Genomic DNA, 22,647 nt, shown 5'->3' with positions numbered 1-22,647 from the left:
TTTTTACATAAAAAATACCCTGAAACTTTCAGGTTAAACATCTGCTTTAATTTGATGAAAACTGAATCCTGTAAGTTTCCCTCTCATACAAGATATATTTTTCATACGTAAGAGGCAGACCTTCCAACATACTTTATCTGTAATGACAGTACAAGTCATTATTTTGTCTTCAGGACCTTCTGACTTTTTTTCCTCTTTAGTCAAGAAACTCCTACTCTTAAGTGTTTTTAGTAAAGTTTGTGTCCACAAAGGTCACAAATGAAAGATTGTATGTTCATTTAATTTAACTGTTTAGCTAAATCTTATTTCACACAGAAGCAAAAGGTTTCTTGACTTTATGGATTCTCATGTATATTTAAATGTTCTCCATGGTTACACTCATTTACCTTCCTTAGCCATTTCTCTTGTGTTTGCTTTGACCTTATTTATTAAGGAAGGTTGTGCCTAAAGTCATAGCACACCATGAAATAAAATTTCACTTCAGATTTAGACCATTCTAAAACCTTAAATTACCGTATTCCATTTTATAATAGTAGATATTATTTAGGCATTGACTTGACCGTGTGAGTTAGGTCATATCCTGCTGCATAACCCACGTTCACTTGAGTTTAAAGGTGAGAACAGATGAATGGACATTGTCCTCTGGGAAGAGAACAGAATTCATGACTCCAGTAATTACAGCACTCAGCTCCAGACCATCACTCTGTAGCTATAATATTTTTTTCTGAAATGACGTTTTGGTTTTACCCGTCCCACGTTTTCTACAAAGTTCCATTTGTATACAGAATATTTTCCCGAAAGTCTTGAGCTGTTGTTTTTTTGTTTCCTTTTGGAAATGTGAAATTAATCTGTGGGCTCTTTTTGGTCAGCATCAGTGTTGGATGTCTCCTCCGGATACCATTTTCGCCTAGTCTCTTACTGTGGCTGCAGATGCTTTTCAAGGTATCTCTTAAGGCAACACCAAAACCTGTCAAGTGATTTCAGTGAAGCGATTGCAGGGCCAGAGGACCGCTTACGAATTGACCATCATTACACTTTTAAGGTTTGCATATCCTGTATCCTGTTTGATAAAGAAGCAAGATGCATGCACTGTCTTCAGGATCTTAAATATGTCTAGACTCAGTAGACCAGTGAAGGTGGATAGAGAACGCATCTTGACCCATTCAAGGTTTGCAGAGAACTTCAGCTTCCTGCCACCGGGTGGCTCCTGTGAGTCTTGTTGTGTCCAACCTAAGGTCAGTGTCATATTTAAATTCCTGCATGAGGAATTCTCCGATTTATTTGTTTGTTTCGAACCACTGGAGGTCAGTATGTGTCTGGGATCAATCCAAAGTGTGTGACACACCCAGGGAGCACCGATGTGCGCACAGTCACAACTACACATGTGTGCACCGGGACGCACGCTGCACTCACTCCCACTCACATACCCACCCCAACATGCGTACGCACACATCCACATGCAAGAAGGTCAAGCAGCTGTCTCGAAGTCATAACTACAGTGTGGAGTCATGCAGGGGAACCTTGAACAGGAAGGAATGTTCTCTTCTCAGCCAATGGAATGCCATCTTATCAGCTCCTATAGTCATTTTGCGCACATACACATACTTATTTATTACGTAAAATGAGTCCTTAAGAGTCATCCATCAATAATAAATGAGTGTTACATTCCAAGAGTCACTGATATTTGATTGCATTGGAAACACAGTCACTGTCGAGGCTTATAGATGGATCCTAATGCGGTTTGCCCTCTGGACGCCCCCGGACCCCTGAAGTGAACGTGACCCTGGGATCGTTCACACAGGGGTCACGGGGATCGTTTGCTGTGTTTGAGTGGTGTGAAAGTGGTGATTTCCTAAACATCCACAGTGCTACTTAGCCGTGCAGCAAGACTACAAATGTGTGCCAAATACAATGCTGCATAATGATTACGACAAGCTTGGTTATCGTGATTGAGACATGGTTGTATACAGTACATTCTTGTGTGTGTATGTCTGTCCGCGTGTGGACGTTCTACACTTCTGATGTCTTTATTGCTGTTGAATTATTGATGCAGGCTAACATGGTAAATCCCTTAAAACTGGCCTTTCAGTCTGCCAGCCCAAGGCCTCATTTCAGCCACAGGGGGATGCTACAGCACAAAATCTGCTGACTTCTGCAAATGATTGTGCAAAGAGGACTTGGGAACACAGGCCCATCAGCATGCTGTGCATGAGTGATTTTCCAACTGATGCAATGAAACTGCATTAACGCCTACTTATGAATGATCGTCATTTGTTTTGCTCGACACTGCAGGAGGCCAGCAGTACTAATAGATTACAATGAGGCTTGCATTTTTGCATGTATTTCGAACTATGCAGAAATATAAACACTTGCTCTATGAGTGCGTTTAGGATTTTTACTCACAGTGCCTGAAAGATGATTGCGTTATCGAAAAAAATCACCAATAAGTGACTCATTGTTGGATGAGTGTGTTTGTCATGACTCACCTTAATCTCCTCACTTACATAAGGATAGTAATGATGTTGAAACCCCAAACCAGAGGAAAAAAATGGAAGTGGATGCAAATGGGAACTACAAAATAATGTACCTACACTTTGTTCGCTCGTCTTAATCCGTAGGCTTCATACCATTCATACATGGACGTAGCTTGTTCTAATGAATGCTGTAATAACCCTTACAAAATTATTTTAATTGGCAATTGTAATGGAATATAATATTTATCCCTAATTGAGAAATTCCCAAAAGCTAAGTTTATGTAAGCAGCAAAAAAAGTAATAGAAATATATCAGATTTTTTTTTTGTTTATCAAATACTTTAAAAGGACACTGAAAAAAGCTGAAAGAAAATCAGAAAATAAAGGTTAAATGGAGCAATGAATTGGATAAGTTGAACCTAAAATACTCAAGTGAAATAAGTTGTACCTGTTTGAACAAATTTTTAAAACTATACTGTATGCCGGTGTATTTTGTTGTGCTTCCTTCTTGTGCTGTTCTGACACCTTGTCTGTGAAAACGTGCTAAATAAACAAACTGCACTTAATTTAATGTGTATATGCACATTTTAGAGTAGAATTGTTGGCACACACTAACTTTTTTATATTATTCAAACTTTTTTGATATGCTCCTGTTTTAATGACACTCTTCTGCAAGTAGCTTGTGCAAATAATTTGTTTTTTAATTTCTAACTGAATTATAGTTTTGCTTTACCTTAAGTACACTTACAGAAACATTATTTATTTTTTTTGCTAGAAACAGTCTGATGCTGACCCATGTGGCTTATCTTTTTATTAAATCAGCCAGGAGTCGTGCCCTCGAGTGCAGGGTGCATAAAGAAGCCTGCTTTGACTTCTCTCTGCCTTCAAAGATGAGCTGCACTTGTTCCGGAATCTGATTCGCCAAGGAAGCTGCGGACGCCCCGCCCCCCGGCTCGGCCGCCGCCCCCGATTGGTCCTTCCCGTCGCCCGTCTTGGGGACACAGAGAGAGGCACGAGTTGGCCTGTAAGCCTGCGCTGGCTGCTTCTCAGTGTCGGACACGTAGTGGGAAAGAGCAGGTCCCGATGCACAAGTCACGGCAGCCCTGGGCGGAGATGAAGGCGGACTCCGACTGGCTCTGATTTTTCAAAGCCCTTTTCATTCAGGAGCTTGCTTGCCCAGACGGTCATCGATATGGCAGATCCATTATCCCCGGGACCCAGCATTGCAAAAATGGCGTCACTTAGCCGGGTCCGAGCTTTGGCGATGATTTTCTTAACTGTCACTGGCTGCTGTGTCACCCCGACAAGTGGCAAGGAGGGCTCCGAGGAGACCGTCATCATCGGGCTCCGGCTGGAGGACACGGACGACATTTCCTTCATGGATAAAGGCTACCTGCGGGTGAGCGAGCGGTCTCGGGTGAAACTGAGGGTCTACGGGCAGAACATCAACAACGAGACCTGGTCCAAGATTGCCTTCACGGAACACGAGCGGAGCCGGGCGGTGGGGGGCTTTGACAGCTCCTCGGGGGATAACCAGAGCCGGGAGGACTCGTCCGGCTCGCATCCCTGCGGAATTAGGACTTCGGATATAATTATATTACCCAACATCATATTGAGTCGGAAAACATCCGGAGTAGTCGAGATTGAGGTCAAACCCCTGCGGAAGACCGAGAGGAGTAAAGCGTACTACCTTTGCATCGCCACCTCCACGCCGGCGGTGGCCGGGTTGCACGACCCGTGGACGGAGAACACCTGGATCTACCACGACGGGGACGACACCAAAGTGATAGTGGTGGAGGAGAAAAAGTTCCTGCTGCCTTTCTGGCTCCAGGTCATCTTCATCTCCATGCTGCTGTGCCTGTCCGGCATGTTCAGCGGCTTGAACCTGGGGCTCATGGCTCTGGATCCCATGGAGCTCCAGATCGTCCAGAACTGCGGCACGGAGAGGGAGAAGAACTACGCCAAGAAGATCGAGCCGGTCCGGAGCCAGGGGAACTACCTGCTCTGCTCGCTCCTGCTCGGGAACGTGTTGGTGAACACCACGCTGACCATCCTCCTGGACGACATCGCCGGCTCCGGGCTCATCGCGGTGGTCATGTCCACCATCGGGATCGTTATCTTTGGTGAAATCGTGCCGCAGGCCATCTGCTCCAGACACGGCCTGGCCGTGGGGGCAAACACCATCTTCCTCACCAAGTTCTTCATGCTGCTCACCTTCCCCGCGTCCTACCCGGTGAGCAAGCTGCTGGATTACCTGCTCGGACAGGAGATCGGCACCGTGTACAACAGGGAGAAGCTGCTGGAGATGCTGCGCGTCACGGACCCCTACAACGACCTGGTGAAGGAGGAGCTGAACATCATCCAGGGCGCGCTGGAGCTCCGGACTAAAACCGTGGAGGACGTCATGACGCCGCTGAGAGATTGCTTCATGATGCCGGGGGACACGATCCTGGACTTCAACACCATGGCCGAGATCATGAGGAGCGGCTACACGCGCATCCCGGTGTTCGAGGGCGAGAGGTCCAATATAGTGGATCTGCTGTTTGTCAAGGACCTGGCCTTCGTTGACCCGGATGATTGCACGCCGCTCAAAACCATCACAAAGTTTTACAGCCACTCGCTGCATTTTGTGTTTAATGACACCAAGCTGGATGCGATGCTGGAGGAGTTTAAAAAAGGTGAGAAAAGCACGATTTTTTGTTGTCTCTGTATGGAAAGCCAAAAGTGACACAATCCAATACATTATTATTTTTTTTAGTTAAGTTATCTTTTATGTATGACTTACAATAATTAATTGGGAAATTCAATCGCCAATTCAATATTTAAATCATAGTTTGTGTCAAAGTCAGGGTAGTTACAAAGCTATTAATCCACTGCTTTTCATCCACAATGTGTGTCTGATCACATTCCTGTAATATATATTTTCGACCATTTTGATCATCTTCACTCAGGTTTATTCACTTTCAGAATAAACATTAATACTAATTCTTATTAGTATTCATTTCTTCATTCTTATATTTTTATTCATTTTTCTGATTGCTTCATTTTGTAATATACTTGCTTTTCACTTTACTTTTTGTGTTTGCCTCTGGACCTCTTCTTTAGTGAAACAATACTTGTCAGAAATAGTTAGTTGTATGCTCTGTAGATATGTAGAATACACAGCTGTCTAACATTCAAGACGTCTAATTGTAACAAGGTACGCAATGTTTGAGATGTGATAGCCTAAGCATGAATCATTCAAATTGGTGCTGTCAGAAGATATTCCACAGTTGTTTATTGTCATTGTAATTTTGATTCCTAGACTTAAGGAAAAATTGTAGAATAAACATGCTAAGTTCTGCAGTACTTACTGTAGTTTTTGTCTGAAAAATTATACCTGCCAAAGGTTTTTCTCTGTAAAGGCTGACTCGAGTCTAACAAATAGATGTGAACTGGTTAGTTAGTCAGGCTATCTGCTCAGGTAGCCTGTAGTCAGCAGTTTTAACAGATGAACTGATGGTAGCCAATCGTATGGCACTACTTTTGCTTTCAAACCATAACTGTCCCTGTTTTCTGAAACGCTAAACTGTAATTGAGGGAAAAATATAGGAACTTTATTTCAATGGTGCCCCCAAGACGGGGTAGTTAAGCTAGCCCTTTATACAATTCGGTTATGTCTTTCAAGTGTGTTCTTGTCTTTACGCAATTAAATAGTTAGCATAAGACTGAATTCAGTGGATCCAACATACATCACGGTATTGAAATCAAACCTGCAAAGCAATAAAAAGAACACGTGCTCTGCTGAAACACTTGTTTGCAAATCTGCATAAAATTAAGCGTGAACTGTCTGGAGATTTGCTGGCAGATAAAAAAATAAATAAATACATGATTTATTTTTTTATTAAATAAATATTTGCGTTTAAAATGTAAATATAACATAAATTGAATAAATAGATTAAAAAATTATAAATACGTAGTTGCAGGTAAGTAGCTTTTTCATTGATTGAATTGTGGCACTTTTGGTTCTCCGTAGCGCCCGTATTGTCTGTACATGTGAAATGTTTCAGGACTCTCACATCTTCACTCATTTTTAAACTGGTGTTTCACCTGTCTGCCCTTCCTCTTGAGTCAGGTAAGGTATTGAGATGAGTTGTGTCATAATTTATGAACCAACGCTGACCTTTCATTCTGCTCTGGATGCCTTTGTTGCAGCTGCAGGCCAGGTTGTTTCAAATGACCTCAAATAGTCTAAACCTGATTTTCAGGAGCAGAGTGAGGAGAACGTATTTCTGCCCTCCTTTTGACAACATATTCCTTGCAGTGAAAGCAAAGGAAACGAAACAAAACAAAAAAAACCACAGGAGCACCACGTTGGGTTTGTTTCAGCCTCATCAGCCACATCTTTAGCCGCTAGCTTCCTGTAAACGGGGAAGCAGGAGGTGCCCTTATCACTCTCCATCACTTCCACTCAGTGTTAATGTTCACACTCTCCCACTCTCCTCCAGCTTTCCACAGCTTCTTACCTTGCCTCTGAAGCTTCCCCTGCCTGCCTCCCCCCTCTCTCTCTCTCTCTCTCTCTGATTTGTAAAGCAGTGGGACATGTGGGAATGGTGCAACGTCGGTGCCGGGGTTATCAGGTGAGGGCATCTCGTTTGAGAACCTGCTTAAATCCGTCTCTGCCTCTCTCGTGCTCGCATCCGAGCGATGGTGGCGATAACAGCTTTTGTCCAGCGCTGGAATGCGGTTGAGTGGATAATGAATAACAGCCTCTAACACCTCTGAGCCCCCGAGTGTTTGTCCGCGCATGTCGTTTGACAAAGATGCTTACCTCACCTGTGGTTTATTTGGCGGAGGGGGCGGTTTGATTTCCACCCTCGCTCCGTGGGTTGTGTCTGACTAAAACAACTGCTGCTGGATTTAATGCAAGTTCCTCCTAAAAATACAGAGCTGCCGGGGGGACAGCGAGGCGCGGCCGTCCGCGGCTCATTTACCAATACTCTAAATGTTGGAAAAAGCATGATTGGTAGCCTCGCATGCTCATTAGAATAATCACTTTACTTTTAAGAGGATTAATTAGGAGGTGAAACAGAACAAATCATTCAGCTCCATTACCAGAAATTAGGTGAAGTTCTCCATGCCAAATTAGCATTACGTAACGTACTATTTGTTTTCATCACAGTTGACTGGTTGCAGACAGGCAATGTTATTGAGAGGAAACAAACGTCCGTCTTTCGGGGTTATTTTATTAGTATTGTTGCCGCCATGTAAAGTGGAAAAGTATTGATACCTTTTAAGCTTTATTGCACTTTGTCACATTTTCTGTTTTTGAAGCTTTCATTTTTGGGAATAGAACGATTTTATTTCCATCGTTCAGAGTGATGTTAGCCCACCAGAGAACTGTCGTCGTTTTTGACATCTTTTATTTATATCAACTTTGAATACTGGTCAACTCACAGAAGGACTGATTGGAATGAAAGCCAGTTTTTAAAGATGTTTTATGGATTTTTTAAAGGAAACAAAGACTAATTTTGTATTAAAAAATTAATTTTTAAGCTATATTACCCAGACCTACTGCCAGCTTTGCACATCTATGACGGGTGTTTTTTCCCCATTTGTTATTTGTGGATATTTAAAATGTCTGCAACCTGTGGATCCAGAGCCACATTCGGCTCGTTACCCCCTCCACGGTGGCTCTTACCAAACCAAAAATTAAATGTTTTTGATTTTGGACGCTATCTGAAGTGGTCATTTTAGGAGTTTTTCCATAAGTTCTTATGCAAAACCTGCATAGTGCATCTACAACACTTTTAGAAGCTTCAAACTAGGCTCACCTCACTCTACAATTTTTTTTTTCTTTCTTCTCTTGTAACAGAGGATTCATGATGTTCTAAAATCTGGAAATAGAAAGACATTTTAGTTTAATTTTATTGAACTAATCATAATATGTTCTCATAATACGACATCTTATGTTGTATTTAGATAATCTACTGACGATAGTTGTCTTGTCATCAGATGAGAGCTGCTTCTCCTCCAGAGTCACTATGGATCTCTCTGGTTGATGCTCTCCTTGCCCAGTCTGTCTGTTTAGATGGACAGCCATGTCCTGGTAGGTTTACAGCTGTACTGTACTGTTTCCATTGTCAGATGATAGATTGAACATCATCCAGTGATGGGGATGTTATTTTGTTGCGTAACCTTTTCTTGGCTGTGGTTCTTGGCCTTTACGGTGTTGGGTCTTCACTAATAGTCACTAAATAACTTTCAAAGCTGCGTTCTGGACTGTAGCTCTAAGATCAACACCTAGGGAGGCAGAACAACTTTACAATCTTTTGGGAAGGAATGGGTCACTCTGAGGCGCTCAGTGAATGCCAGTGTGGTTCCAGGATAGATGCAATCATGCCTTCTAAATCAACTAGTAGTGATATTTGAAGTGAAAGGGCACGTAAAATCACCAAACGGGGTTAGTTGACGGTGAGGCACATAATAGCTATTTTCAGTAGCTACAGACTTGATTAGCAGAAAAAGAGAGCATGAAATGAAATGTGCTTTTAGTGGTCAGCAGCTGTGCCCAAGCCCTGCGCCACCAAGTGCAGTGTAAAAAGCATGAGTTGGAAGCATGCTGCCACTTGTCTTTGTGGTGGCATGTGGAGCTGCGCTCTCTGACATGTTCTTCTCCTTTTTGCAATCCAGTGGACGACTGTGTGTTTGCCAGGAACCAGGAGAACGACACCGGGCTGACTGTATTCTTCAAGCACAGCCTTTGGTGCAGAGTGGATTATGGAGCAGAGGCTGTTGTTCAATGGTTGGGTTCAGCCCTTATGAATTCATTGGACGGAACACTTAATGCTTCCACAAAAGACAATTTTTGGGCAATTTTCTGCTCACAGTCTTTAGGAACTGTTTAGAGATGGCTTCTTCTTTTTCCAACATGACTATTTTACCAGTGCATAAATCAGGGCCCTTATAAACATCAAGGACTCGGACATAAGAACATGACTGTCCTGCACCAAGTCCAGATCACAGCCCTGACGCAGGAGCACCGCTTGAACGTCAGTGTCTGACCTCACAAATGAGAATTTGAAAAAAAGAAAGGTCAAAAATTCCCACAAACACAGTCTCAATTTTGTTTAAAGCCTTCAAGTTCTTGGTGTGATGCAATGTGGGCCAACACCATAATTAATCATTTGTTTTTACAAAGGATTAGCATTAAATTTCATTGGTGTAAAAAGCAAGTGGTTCAAAACTTTTATAGCGATTTTCCAGTCTTTATATACACAACTGTGGCATGGAGACTATAACACCAATCATTAGGCAACGCTGATTTAAACACAGTTGCCGAGCAACAATCAGTTTATGTGTATCTACCCAAACAGATGGTTAACTAGCTGACATCGGCTTGTTATATTCGTGTTACAGTATGAAGAACAGATACACTAATCTGTGTAATAAGATCTAAAACTAAAATACTAAATCCAATTGATTTTCTTTCCATAGATTAAGTAAAAATCATCATCATTTTGTTTTTACACTTGCTGGAATATCGTTCTGCTATTAATTTAAGCAGTTACGTAATGGTGTCTGTTTTCTAGAGAGAAAATTTGTCTTACCACAATAATCTCATGTCCGGTTTTATGTGTGGTAAACTTTTTAGAAAAGGAGCAGCTTTAAATCAGATCTGTTTCTTACCAGCAACCTTCCCTTTTCTGTTGATGAATTTATGGCAAATTTTAAAAATAACACAAATTTGACCGCTAAAAAAATCTTTAAATAAAAAATGAAACAAGATGATGATAAACTACAGGGTGATCCGTCTTTCATGTGTTTTGTCAGATCTTTTGTATGCAGTTTCTGAAAGATGGTACATTCAGGTTAATACTCATCTTTAGATTAGATTAGATAAACTTTATTGTCCCCATGGGGACATTTGCGTTGCTCTCCTCTGTTCACCTTGCTTATCTTTGAAGCTTACGAAAATCTTATGCTATCTGTTTACAAGAACTGGATAGATAGTGATTGCAGTCCACATTCCTTTTTGATGTGGAATCTTGCATTTTTATTGACGTACGTTTAAAAAAAACTAACATTTTGGTGAAGTTACAGTCGACCACGAAATAATCCAGGACGAGTCTCCAGGGACTACTCATTGTTTATGCTAATCCTAAAACGAAGAAAGCTGTGCTTTGAAGCCAGTTACTGACCTGTCCAACTTGACTGATGCTAAATGTTAATTGTACAATTAACTACTGAGACTACTGAGTTTTATAAAATGGTTTCTTATGCTTTTAGTTTTTGGATACAGAAACTTCCAGGAATACAGAGGCTCAAAAATTAATATAAAAAACTCTCCCTGGTCATGTTCTTATTTAGAAACTCTTCTCTCTGAGTTTGTGCTTTTGACTGAGACAAAGATTTCCTTTACCTTAAAGTTTTTCACATTTTGCCATTTTAGAACAGCAAATGTTTATGCTCTGTTAGAATTGTAAACCCATCATAAAGTACTGCATGAGTGGGAAGGGGAAGCAACAAGAGATGGCTTTCCAAAGTTTTTTTTTTTTCCAAAATAAAATCAGAAAAGTGTCCAGCTTCAGTATTTTTTACAACTATGCTGTGTTGTAATTATAGCTGCTCGTCGTTTGGGGTTTGTCTCTACCAGCTTTTCATGTTTTGGAGATTGTAGTTGTTTTTTTTCTTAGTTCTTCTTAGCAAAACAGCTTCTACTCAGTCAGATTGAATGGAGAGTGTCTGTGAACATCAGTTTTCAAATCTTGCCAAAAATTCACAGTTGGATTTAGATCTGGACTTTTACTGGGCCATTTTATCCCACAAATATCCTAAAATCTAAACCACTTATACGTTAAGGTGAACTTAGACCCAAGTCTGAAGCATCTTGGAGTGTGAAAAGGTTCACTTGACCACAGCACCTTCGAACACATTGTCCGCTACTTGGCAAACTGTAATGCAGACCTCTACTGGTCTTCTGTTAAGGATGGTTTTCTTCTTATCACTCCTTCGTACGGACCAGGTTTGGAAAGTGCATGATGGGTAATTGTCCTGTCAACAGAATCCCTCACCTGAGCAGAGCAGGATGTCTGCAGGTTTTTCAGCAAGTCAAATTTAAGACTGAAGAACTATAAACATTGGGGACTGTTGAGGGATGTTGAGGGATTCTTCTGTATTACATTCATAGCAAAAACTGTGAAATTTCTGGGGTCTGTTTGAGGCTTTTGGCAGCAGCTTTGTGCTTCTCACACGGCATATGGCTCTCTACAGCCTTTACCCCCATAGTACCAAGATTTTTTTTTCTTTCACAGAATGTGTCCAGCATCAGAGGTACAAAGAAGTGAAGCAGTGATGAAAATGAACACGGTACCACAGACTGCCTATAACTTTTCCCTTACACATGATTGACACAAAAAAAACTTGCTAGCTAGTTAGCAAGTGCCTATTAGCAGAGATCCAGTAAGAAAAAAAACGTAGACATGCATGACTAAGTTCTGCTAGGAAAAAATGTAAGACCTAATGTATTTAAGGCTAACTTACAAAATGAATTGAGAACATTATAAGACATTCATTTTAGATACAAGAATTTAATACCTTAAAGACTATTTAAAGATGCGCAGACACTCTGGCTGAGGATCACGACGCGTCTCTTGACTGCTTCTCTAAAAAATGCTCTCTCTGACCGGCCTGTCAGATTAATTGACAGGCCGGTCAATTAATGTAATGTCTACACCTATTTATTAGGTGTAGACATTACTCTACACGCAGTTGGACTCTACTTACTAATTAGGTCAACATGAAGCATATTGGTTGCGTTGTTTTCATTTGGTATTGTCAGAGAAAAAGGGTCTGGATGCTAATTGACCCTTTCAGAGTTTGACGTGTTAAAGATTTTGAGGACTTTTTTGACATCTTGACATTTCTGCATCACTTTGTGTTCAACCATCACGATCCTAATATAATACACTCGGGTTTCTAGTTGTAATGTGGGAAACAAACAAAAAAAAAAAAACTGGTGTAAATATTTTTTCCTCCACACTAGTTTTTGTCAGCCTGCTGTGCATCCCATCAGTGGAAGAAAGCAGCACCAGGTCCGTGTCCACGTCATATTTGCAACACACGTACAGTAAACCAGTCGGTTTAGCTTTAGTGGCTGAATCAGTGTGTTCCTGCGACTGGCGGCACACCAGAGGGAATTTGCCTTCCCTTCGCCTCCCTCTGGGGAAGTCATAAGCAACTGTTGAAGGGAGGGCGGCGGGGTCAGAGTTTCCAGTCAATCTGGCTCTGTTCACAGTGCACTCTCACTTCAAAGTGCTTTGTGTTATAAGTCACTGTTAATTAATTTGTTGCCTCTCGCAGAGCTGCATGCGTGTCCGAAGACTGTTACAGAAAGAATAAAAGGCCACGTATATCAAACAAGCAGTACGTCCAGGACGCTGTCCGATGTTTTTTTGCGATTGTTGTGGCCTAAAATTTGAAAGACTTTTTTTCAAAAAGTTGTGGTTAAAGTTGCAATTTATTTAAATCTTTATTCTTTCCATAGAATGGTCTTACAAAAAACGTTGAAACTGCTGCCCTCTTTTCTCATCAAGTTATAATCTCTCCCCCCCCCCCTGCATCGTTGTCTTGCAGGGAAATTTGTGTTCGATGAGTGAATTTGCATTAATGGCTGCGGCCGCAACTTCCTGGAGAGACTGAATATTGTGCTGACGCAGACGGTGTTTCTTCTCTCGTAGATATTGGGAATTTCTTAGAGATGATTTTTATACTCTTCCATAATTCACTGTAATACTTTCATTGAGGTTTCTGGTCTCAGAAACGACACAAAAGTTCATTTTCTCCGTAAAAGAAAGAGAGGTGTAACACCGTGATTCGATACAGAATATTTGGCCACATCTTAGCGACACACTGTACTGTCACAGGTCTCCGCAACACAAGTCCAACGGGTCAGGGGTCGCAGCGAGCTTCACGCAGGAGCCTTTTAATGCAGTCAGACACCCTTGTGGAAACTTCTGGCCCCTTCATTAATTGCTGTGTCTCCGACTGCAACAATTACCGTCATGCAGGGGTTGTTTGGTCCAGCTGCAGGGTCACTGGTTAATGAGTGGGTCAGTGCATGCCATTTGGGACTAAACCGAGTGGCAGAGGGAAAAACAGGAATTCGGCTTTAGAGGGAGGTGTGCTATTCCTGAAAGTCAAAGTTACTCAATGTGAGTCAGCGGACGGGGCGTTGCTCACGTCACAGCACGTATTACGGTAACCATAAACTCAGTCGGTTCTAGCGCTTGTAAACTGTTGTTTTAGTTTGTCAGCTCCCTGCTTGTTGTGAATATTACCTTGTATTCAGCTATGATTTTTTTTTTTCTTTCAGTTTCAGAGTAAGGCATCTTGGGTAAAAACACTGAACTACTTCCCCTGATTCCTGTAATATAGGCCAATCTATGCTTAATTCAGACTCAGCAACCTAAACGACCTCTGTGTGCAGCGCTTTGTCTTAAAGGGAGGGGGGGACTGTTTTTCCTGTTCCAGCGTTGACAAAACTGTTGTGCTTGGTTTTCTGTTCTCTGGGTGTTGTTGTGGAGGATATGACAGCAAGTGCCTGGTAAACCGGGGGATTAAAAGGCATCATGTTGGTAAGAACACTTAATGTTTCCTGATGAGGGACTTTCCTTTGAACTCAGTAAGAATTAATCAGCCAGCTGCTCACATTATTAGAAATGAAGAGGTTTTTTCTGCATCTCAGTTTACTTGTTTTTACAGGGCGCAAGTGTTATTCGGAGATGTTCTCCTGTGTGGAAGGGGATTTCTTTTAGAAAGGTGCAGTCGTTTGTATTTGGAAGGCATGTAGCCAAAATCACAGTAGAGCAACCTGTGCTTCGTTATTACCACTATACCACTATTACCACTATATTACTCTATTTTGTTGTTTATTGCGATAACTTGTGGGATAAATGTAGTCCAGCAGAATTGGTTATAGCGACAGGCTTACCCGGAAAGCTATTTTTTGATGCTACAAATGATCACATGTACACTAAAGGAATGTTATGCTGTTGCATTTTAGGCAAGAAAATTTTAATTTTGTCATTTAAATTGAATGGAATTATTTATTTATTAGCATTTTGAAATGCATTTCTAATACTGTATAAAATAAGTTCAGTGAAAATCTGAGCTAGCAGGAAGCCAGTCCTAAAGAACCTAAAGAATAAATAGAAACTACTAGCCTTTTTTTGTTTTGTTCGTGTTCATTCAAACTCTGCAGCTTTGGACGTCAATGGGGAAATAAATGACTGACTTCTGGCGTGTAAGGTGTTGACTGGACCGAACTCTGGTGTGTGTTGTGTTACAGGACTCGCTTTAGAATTGGCCTACATTCTTCAGATTCTGGTGCAACATGGAGTAGGCTTTTAAGACCCGATTAGTACAGCAGTCGAGTGTGAATCTAGACATGGTGCATTCCCAGAGCATGTCTGATGGGGAATTATAACTTTGCTTTACATTTGTTAGTTTTTTTTTTAAATAGATCTCATAATACTACGTCACTCACCTCAGAACCATCTTCATTATACAGCGGAATAGCCAACTTTGCAACAAACTTAAATGTAGATTATAACTTGCTTGCATTAAGCTAAGTTTGAAATCATGCAATGCAAGCCTGGACTGGGCTGTTCAACAAAGAACTGCTAAGTTATTACCTTACTATAGTTGGAATTAAAGGGCCACGTTTTCCAAGTTTGCTCCACTTGGCAAACGTCTCCAAAAGGGCAGTCAGAAACACAGTAAGCTGCTGTGAAAGAAGTAATCACGTATTTCTGAAAAGCTAACCCCTTGTTGATGACCTGTTGTGTATGAAAGATGCTTGATTTATCCCCTCTGTATCCGACCTGGTCCCTTCTGATGTCATCTTTATCCATTTGCAGTCCTGTGGAATCAAGAGGCTGCTTATAGCAGAACGTTTAGTTTGCTTTAATCAAACTGTTTGTCTAGAAAGTCTGGTTAATTTGGGGAGGTGGGAATGCATAATTGATCCATGATGCGGACCAAAGAGCGAACTCTGGTCCTCCTAAATACCTAATCCCCAGCTCATTGAAGTGAACTCTGGTGCGGTCTAAATGAATATGTGGATGCAAGCTGACTGGAGACCGCTCCAAATGCAGGAAGCGAACTGTAGCGCAGGGCATTCTGGATAAATATAACCAAAACAAACAGGTAAGTCGAGCGCTAGCGAGAGAAATGGTTCATTGTCCTTTGCTAAAGACAAAAGAGAAATCCTACAAACGCTAAAATCTGACACCACTTCATTTTTGTCTAACTTTTGTGAAGAAGGAAGTTGGGTTCAGTATCCTCTTCAGACGTTTTCGAGTTGTTTCCTTAAGAGGTTCTTGTTGCAGCGCCACCACAGGCAAGCGGTTGAAAAGGTAACAGATGTTGCAATTTTGGTCCCCAATCAAACTGAGTCACTCTACGTTTTAGGGATAGTTCAATGTAGCAGATATTGTGGTACTAGGGTGTTTCCTTTGGTCAAAACAGAGATCAAAACAGTTACAAATTGTCTGAAGTGGTCAAATATGTAGATTTAGCTTCAATCAAAGACCAAATGGTGTTTGTTTTTTTTTTGTCATTAACATGACCCTGTTACATCTTTCTGCATCAACCCGGCTGCAGACTCATTAGTGACTCCTGTCACGTCCGGTAGCCTCTTATGATGCGCTGCTCCTGAAGAACTGCTTTTGTAGTTCTGTGTTGTGCGTGTGGTTAAGGGGCCGAGCCTGCCTTCGGCGCATGTTGCCTAGGTTCTGTTGCCATGCACCACGGTGGAAAAATTATTATGCAATTCAGAATGCAACCACCCCCACGCTGCTTTTATGAATCTGTTTCCCACAACAGCGATCGCACCAGACCTCTGTGTCTTTGATTTTTTTCTCTTGTTAACAGATTATTTAGACTTTATGATTTATGTCGTCACAGAACTATAAGACTCAGAAGCTCTTACTGAACCTTAGAGCAGATCCAAAGGGGCCAGAGCTACATTTACCAAAAACAAATTACAGTTCTTATAAAACAATTCACTCCCCTCAGGCTTATTTTTGTCACGTTACAACCAAAAACTCCAATGTACTTTAGTGGGATTTAACACAATGTAGTTGTTTAGTGGCTACATTAATTTTATTATTGTTTTTTTAATGATAAAAATCTGAAAAGTGTGACATGCATTTGTGTTTGTCCCCCTTTACTCTAGAAGCACTAGCAAGGATCCATTGCAACCAGCTGCCACAGTTTCAGTAAAAGATTTGTTAGCAAACATTATCTAGCAAACAACATCATGAGGAGCGAGAAGCTGAGCCAAAAGGTCATGGAGAAAATGATGGAGAAGTTTAAAGCTTAAAACATCACGAAAATTAAGGTGATATTCTGCTGTTGTTGACGAAACACAATTTTCCAATTGCGGTGTTTCCATTAAATCAAAAATGAAGTTAAAATCACACATGAATAAGTTCGTTCGACTCAGTGTCAATTAAAAATACAGTCTAAGTTTTTAAAATAGCTTTTCACAGACATCTAGTCTGATTAAGACAGCAATGTTTTTTTTTTTAAAGAAGGGAACAACTATAACTCTTTAGATACAGTATGTACCCATAACACCATGAAGCCTTTTAATTTCACTTTACTATTAAGAACTACTTTGTGTTGGTCAATCACATGGATTTCCAATAAAATGAATTAAAATTGATGGTTGTAAAGTTTAGAGGTTATGACTACCTTTGCAAGGCCCAGTATAAATATGAATCTCCAATGCAAAACATTTTCTCATGTTTATTTGGATAGCTGCTCTCAACTCAAATACCTTACAACCACTGCAAGTTCACAAAGGCACTGAATTTCCCAGAGCCATCGTAAATATAGTTCGCAAATAAAGCAGACCTGTTTTATTTAACAAATATAATTTTTTAAGAAAAATCCTCAATTTGTTTTTTTTTTTCTTCTCATAAAAAAAACAATTCATTACATCTTTGAAAAGGAGGAAATGCTTGTTTTGTCTGTGGTTATGTCTTTAAGATTTTATCTGAGTCATTTGGGTGTTGAACATTACGTCACTCATGTAAAATGAACGGAAATTACTGCCATTACTGTCGCTGCGCTGTATGATGATTAGGAGAGGGATTATGCTCAGATCAGTGCGTCTTAATAGCAGATTGGAGTTCTCAGAAGTCGGTACCGTTTTCCTGTTAGCATCAAATATGCTGTGAAACTGACTGAACATGTCAGAATTCAGCTAGTCTTACTGCTTGTCTCAGCAAGACTGTTTTACATTTAAGTTATACAGAACACAGAAATATGAATGTTTGCTAAATGTTCTTGTGACAACAGGTGTACGTTTTGTTTTCATGTCCAATAAGCTAAGAAGGATAATACCATTCTTAGCTTATTAAATTTGAGAGCATCACTGTATTAAAAGCTATCAGTTCATATCACTTGATATCTTTTTGATATCTTTTTGCTAAAATTCTAAAACTACCCACGTCTTGCCATTTAAATAATTAAAATACAGTTTTTCTATCTTTCTTGAAGCAAATACCTCCCTTCCTTCCTTCACATAGGTGTGATGTCGACATCTAATATTGGCATGGTTCTTATGTGATCTTGATCTAAAGAGTAGAGAGCCTTAACTCAGAGAGCTCAAAAAATAAAAGCTGCTAACTTTTCCAAATCCATTTACAGACAAAGGTTGAAACCTCAAAAGGTTAAAAATCTGACACAGTTCGTTCAGCCTTCCTGTTACCTGCTGAAACCTCGCTCTCTCTCCTTCAGTCTGAATTGATATATCACAAAATTCAGTTTACTTTCTGTGCTTCCTCCGACATTAGAATCAAACACCTCACTGCAAATAGGATACAGAATATTTAACGCCGTCCAGTCTGACATCAGGATAATCTGGTTACACTTAGAGCAGTGTGGTTCACTGATTGGGAAAGTTGGGATTTTTAAGTTTTTGTCTGGACCAATAAATCTGAACTTCCACAGATTTCTCTGTGCATCTCCAGTCCAGAGTTGCTGACAGTGAGTTGGTGTGTGCTAGAAGCTCCATAAGAAAGCCTGCGGCTGGTAGGTTCACTCATAAGCAAGAATCCTGTTTGACATTAATTGTTAAAGACAGAAGTGCTGAGCCTCAGCTGCGCTTCAACATTTGATTTGAGGCAAATAAGCCGAAGTTGCTGGATGGCAAATGGAAGATCGTCTGGTGAGACAGCAGTAGTTTGAAGGGTGTTGACTGGGTTGTATATGATATATTGATATTCTTTTAACCATATTTATACCTCCCACAATTTAGCCACATGGAAATGGATTCTGTCAGTCCTAAAGCTGCGTTGTATAACTGAAAACGCTGCGAGCAGCAACAGCCGTGGAGGAAAGGTTGTCTTTGTGAATGAAACACATGGCTGTTGTGATACAGCAGTTCGGCAACGCAACAGCAGCTGTGAAGGAGAAGGCAGGATAATGTAAACAAGCAAAGCTGTTGTTGATTCAGCAACTGTAACGTGGCATTACACCATGTTCCAAATTATTATTCAAATTGGATTTAAGTGTCATAAAGATTACATTTTTTGTTGTGCTATTAAATTTATAGATGGTATTGTGTGCCAGGGCTCTTTGAATCACTATAATTAATTTCAGAGAGCTGGGTTGATTAGTTTGTTTGGTGAGCTCAATTAAAGGAAATCTACTTATGAAGGATGTTCCACATTATTATGCAGGCCACAGGTTTCAAGCAATATGGGAAAGAGAAAGGATCTCTGTTGACGAAAATCATCAGCTAGCAAAGTGCCGTATGACAAGGTATGAAAACATTAATATTTAACAAAAACTGAAGCGTTATCATTGAACTGTGTAGACATTTGTAGCTGATTCAGAACAAAGATGGCTTTGTACAGATAAAGACATAATGAGGAAGATTTCTGTTAGACAAATTCATCGGATTCAGAGAGCAGCTGTTAAAATGCCCTTACAAAGCAGCAAACAGTTATTTGAAGCTGCTGGTGCCTCTGGAACCTCAAGGTGGAGGATCCTCCAGAGGCTTGTGGTGCATCAACCTACTATTGGGCCCCTAACCAGAGCTCACAAGCAGAAACGGTCGCAGTGGACCCAGCCGTACATGAAGATTAATTTTCAAACAGACTTGTTCACTGATGACTGCTGTGCAACCCTGGATGGTCCAGATGGACGCAGTAGTGGATTGGTGGTGGACGGCCACCACGTCCCAACACGGCTGTGACGTCAGCAAGGAGGTGGTGGAGTCATGCTTTGGGCCGAAATCATAGGGAGAGAATCATTGGTCGGAACCTTCAGAGTCCCTGAAGGTGTGAAAATGACCTCAGCAAAGTATATGGACTTTCTGACTGATCACTTTCTTTCATGGTTCAAAAAGAAGAGCCGTACCTTCAGTAGCAAAATCATCCTCATACATGACAATGAATGCTGCAAGGAATACCACTGTGTCATTGGCTGCTATGGGCATAAAAGGGGAGAAACTCATGGTGTGGTCACCATCCTCCTCTGACCTCAACCGTATTGAGAACCTTTGGAGTTTCCTCAAGCAGAAGATCTGAGGGTGGAATGCAGTTCATATCAAAACAGCAGCTCTGGGAAGGTTTTCTGACACCCTGCAAAGAAATTCAAGCAGTAACTATCCACAAACTCACAAGTTCAGTGGATCAAGAATTGTGCTGTGATATCAAAGAAGGTCCTATGTTAACATGTAACTCGGTCTGTTAAAATGTTTTTGATTGAAATAGCTTTTGATTTTAGTACATGTGATGCTGCACATTCAAAGAATGACCGTTTGCAGTTCTTTATAATCCATAAAATGTTTAGAAAATCTGCTGTGCATAATAATTTGGAACAGTGCATTTTGAGTTTTTTATTTTTGAAAAAAAAAACTGTTACCATGGGGAGCTTTGTTCAGTAAAATTTGATTTATACTGTAATAGTTCATGACTTGAAAATTATACTGATCATGATTTGCATTGACCATTTAAGAAAATCTGAAAAAATATCACTTGCATAATAATTTGGAACATGGTGTAAAAGCAAATATTGATGCCGCATTAAAATATCCGCTTTTGGTCAGAGAGAGAAAAACAGTGACATTTTTTCATACAAAACTGTCAATTTAACAAAAACTGCACATTTTCTAAATACTAAATATAAAAAAGTAGTCATTAGCATACGGCTGTGCTGGTTAGTGATGGTGTTATTGTGAAAATGGACCTTGAATGCCAAAACATAAATGTACCGTAAACATATCTATGCGATGTCTAGGCAAAGTAGTTTAATTACAACTAAATTAAATCTCACCCCGTATTGTGTTTTTTTATTTTCTTATAGTTTTGACTTTATTTTAAACCAGAAAACTCCTAGTCATATTTTGTAATTGTCGAAAGAAATTCCGATGTAGATGTGTTGATTTGTGCAGTTACTCAGTGTTAAGTCTGTCATGTGGATGGGTCAACATTGAGTGGTGGAAGAGGGCTGTCGATTTAAAATACATTTATCTAAAACTGGGCCCCATTCAGCTTTTCTGTCTCCCAGAAAACCCTCCAGCCCGATCAGACTGGTATCCAGGCTCGGTGCAACACACTTTAGGGAAGCACCACTTGCTTGTGCTGCGAAGTCCCTTCCCCCCTCTCCCAAATTCCCTCTCTCCCGCCTCTCTCCATATTGTCCTCTTACCCATTTCCCTCAGTGTTATAAATTACAAACGACACAAACCTCCAGGCCTAATGCCCTGCTATGGACGCCTTCCAAGCTGCACTTTCTGGAGAACCGAGAGGCCGGCTTCATTGATAACACTGGGCACACTGTCCGTCCCTTTATTTACTGGCAGGGGGAAAAGGCCCGAGACGGGCCCTCCAACAGACCCGAAAGACACCAGCGCTTTTTGCAATCAGCTGATGAAACCTACTTTTCAGAGACTTCGGCAGTGGCAGGCCTTAATTTCATCTGGACATGTGAAACACCTCAACGATGAGTGAAGACTCCTAATGCTAACCTTAAGGTTTAGTGCCGAAGCAAAGGAATACATTACAAAATCCTTCAGGAGAGAAGTCAGTCATTTTGGGGGGAACATTTGGAAAATTCTCACACTATTGTTTCTGTTTCTTAGAAATTGGCACCAGCCCGCCATTAGCATTTAGTAGCAGGAGCCAATGAGGCATTAAGTGTCAATCTCCAAAGGGCATGTGACTGTTTCAAGCCCTCCTGAAGTGATATCAGGAAGAAAATTGACCTATGAAGAAGTATGCAGATATTGTAGTGGGTTTTAAATGCCAGAGTTAGATTCCACTATTTTTTGTAGGCATTTCTGTTCCTTTTCCTTCATTTTCACTGTGGAAGAGTCATGCAAATCAAACTTTCACAGTTTATGTTAGTTCCCTCTAAGCACACATGTCAAGGTGCATAAATACAGTTGACTCCAGAGAGTGGTAATGTCATTTCAACCCCCCCTTTAGACTGTTTTTCACACATCTTGGTCAGATTTAACAGATGATGGGGAAGTGTGAAGAAGTTTTCTAATGCCACACATCCTTATGAGGCAACACAGCACTGTAGTCTCTCTTGAAGCAACTTTGTTATGAAGGCGCAGATGCATTTTTAGGTCATTCAGTTCTCTTGGTATGCCTCTGCACTCTCTGGAGTCTCCTGGCGAACAGCGAGGGAGGGAACTGCTAGTAGAGCCCCACTATGGGTTGCAGGCCCCAGCCACTGCTCCAGCTGACCCTCCAGATCCAGATTCAATATCGAAGCTTTAACCCCATCTGCAACCTGATCCGCCAGCTTTGAATTATTGTTCCTGTTGGTTCTGGTTTGTTTTTGCCCGGGTTTTTATTTTTGTGTGAAGATATTTGGTTCTGACAGACTGCTGGTTGGTTTCTGATGTCATCTTTGCATGTTTAAGATCTGTTTTAGCCTGTTCTTTTGGAGTTAAAGTCAATCTTTGTTGTAGTTCAGAGTTTTATAACTATTTGAGCATCGAAGCGTCAGCACCTTCATTCTCTGAGACGAATTTTATTATGTAACGTCCAGAAAATAGATTCTGGTGTTTACAGTTTTTTCCACAACTAGTGGCTTCCTTGTGTAGGTGTGTAAAAAGCATATAAAATATTATTTTATTCCAGTAGCATAATCTCACATTAAAC

The 22,647-nt window shown here is 40.8% G+C and overlaps 1 protein-coding gene across 2 annotated transcripts in view; it reads left to right on the top strand.

Annotated features, from left to right (window-relative positions):
* The first annotated feature begins 1,795 nt into the window (after nt 1–1,795).
* Nucleotides 1,796–22,647, top strand: part of cnnm2b (cyclin and CBS domain divalent metal cation transport mediator 2b) — a 57,491-nt gene continuing 36,639 nt past the window's right edge. For both annotated transcript variants that reach the window (XM_032561881.1, XM_032561880.1), the window contains exon 1: nt 1,796–5,151. In XM_032561881.1, coding sequence (XP_032417772.1) covers nt 3,666–5,151 — 1,486 coding nt within the window. In that variant the 5' untranslated portion in view covers nt 1,796–3,665. The remainder of the gene's footprint in view (nt 5,152–22,647) is intronic.

The sequence above is a fragment of the Xiphophorus hellerii genome, chromosome 5, assembly GCF_003331165.1.
Source record: "Xiphophorus hellerii strain 12219 chromosome 5, Xiphophorus_hellerii-4.1, whole genome shotgun sequence".
NCBI classification, from domain to species: Eukaryota; Metazoa; Chordata; class Actinopteri; order Cyprinodontiformes; family Poeciliidae; genus Xiphophorus; species Xiphophorus hellerii.
The sequence above is the reverse complement of the archived record's forward strand: the minus strand, read 5'-3'. Positions and strand labels throughout refer to the sequence as shown.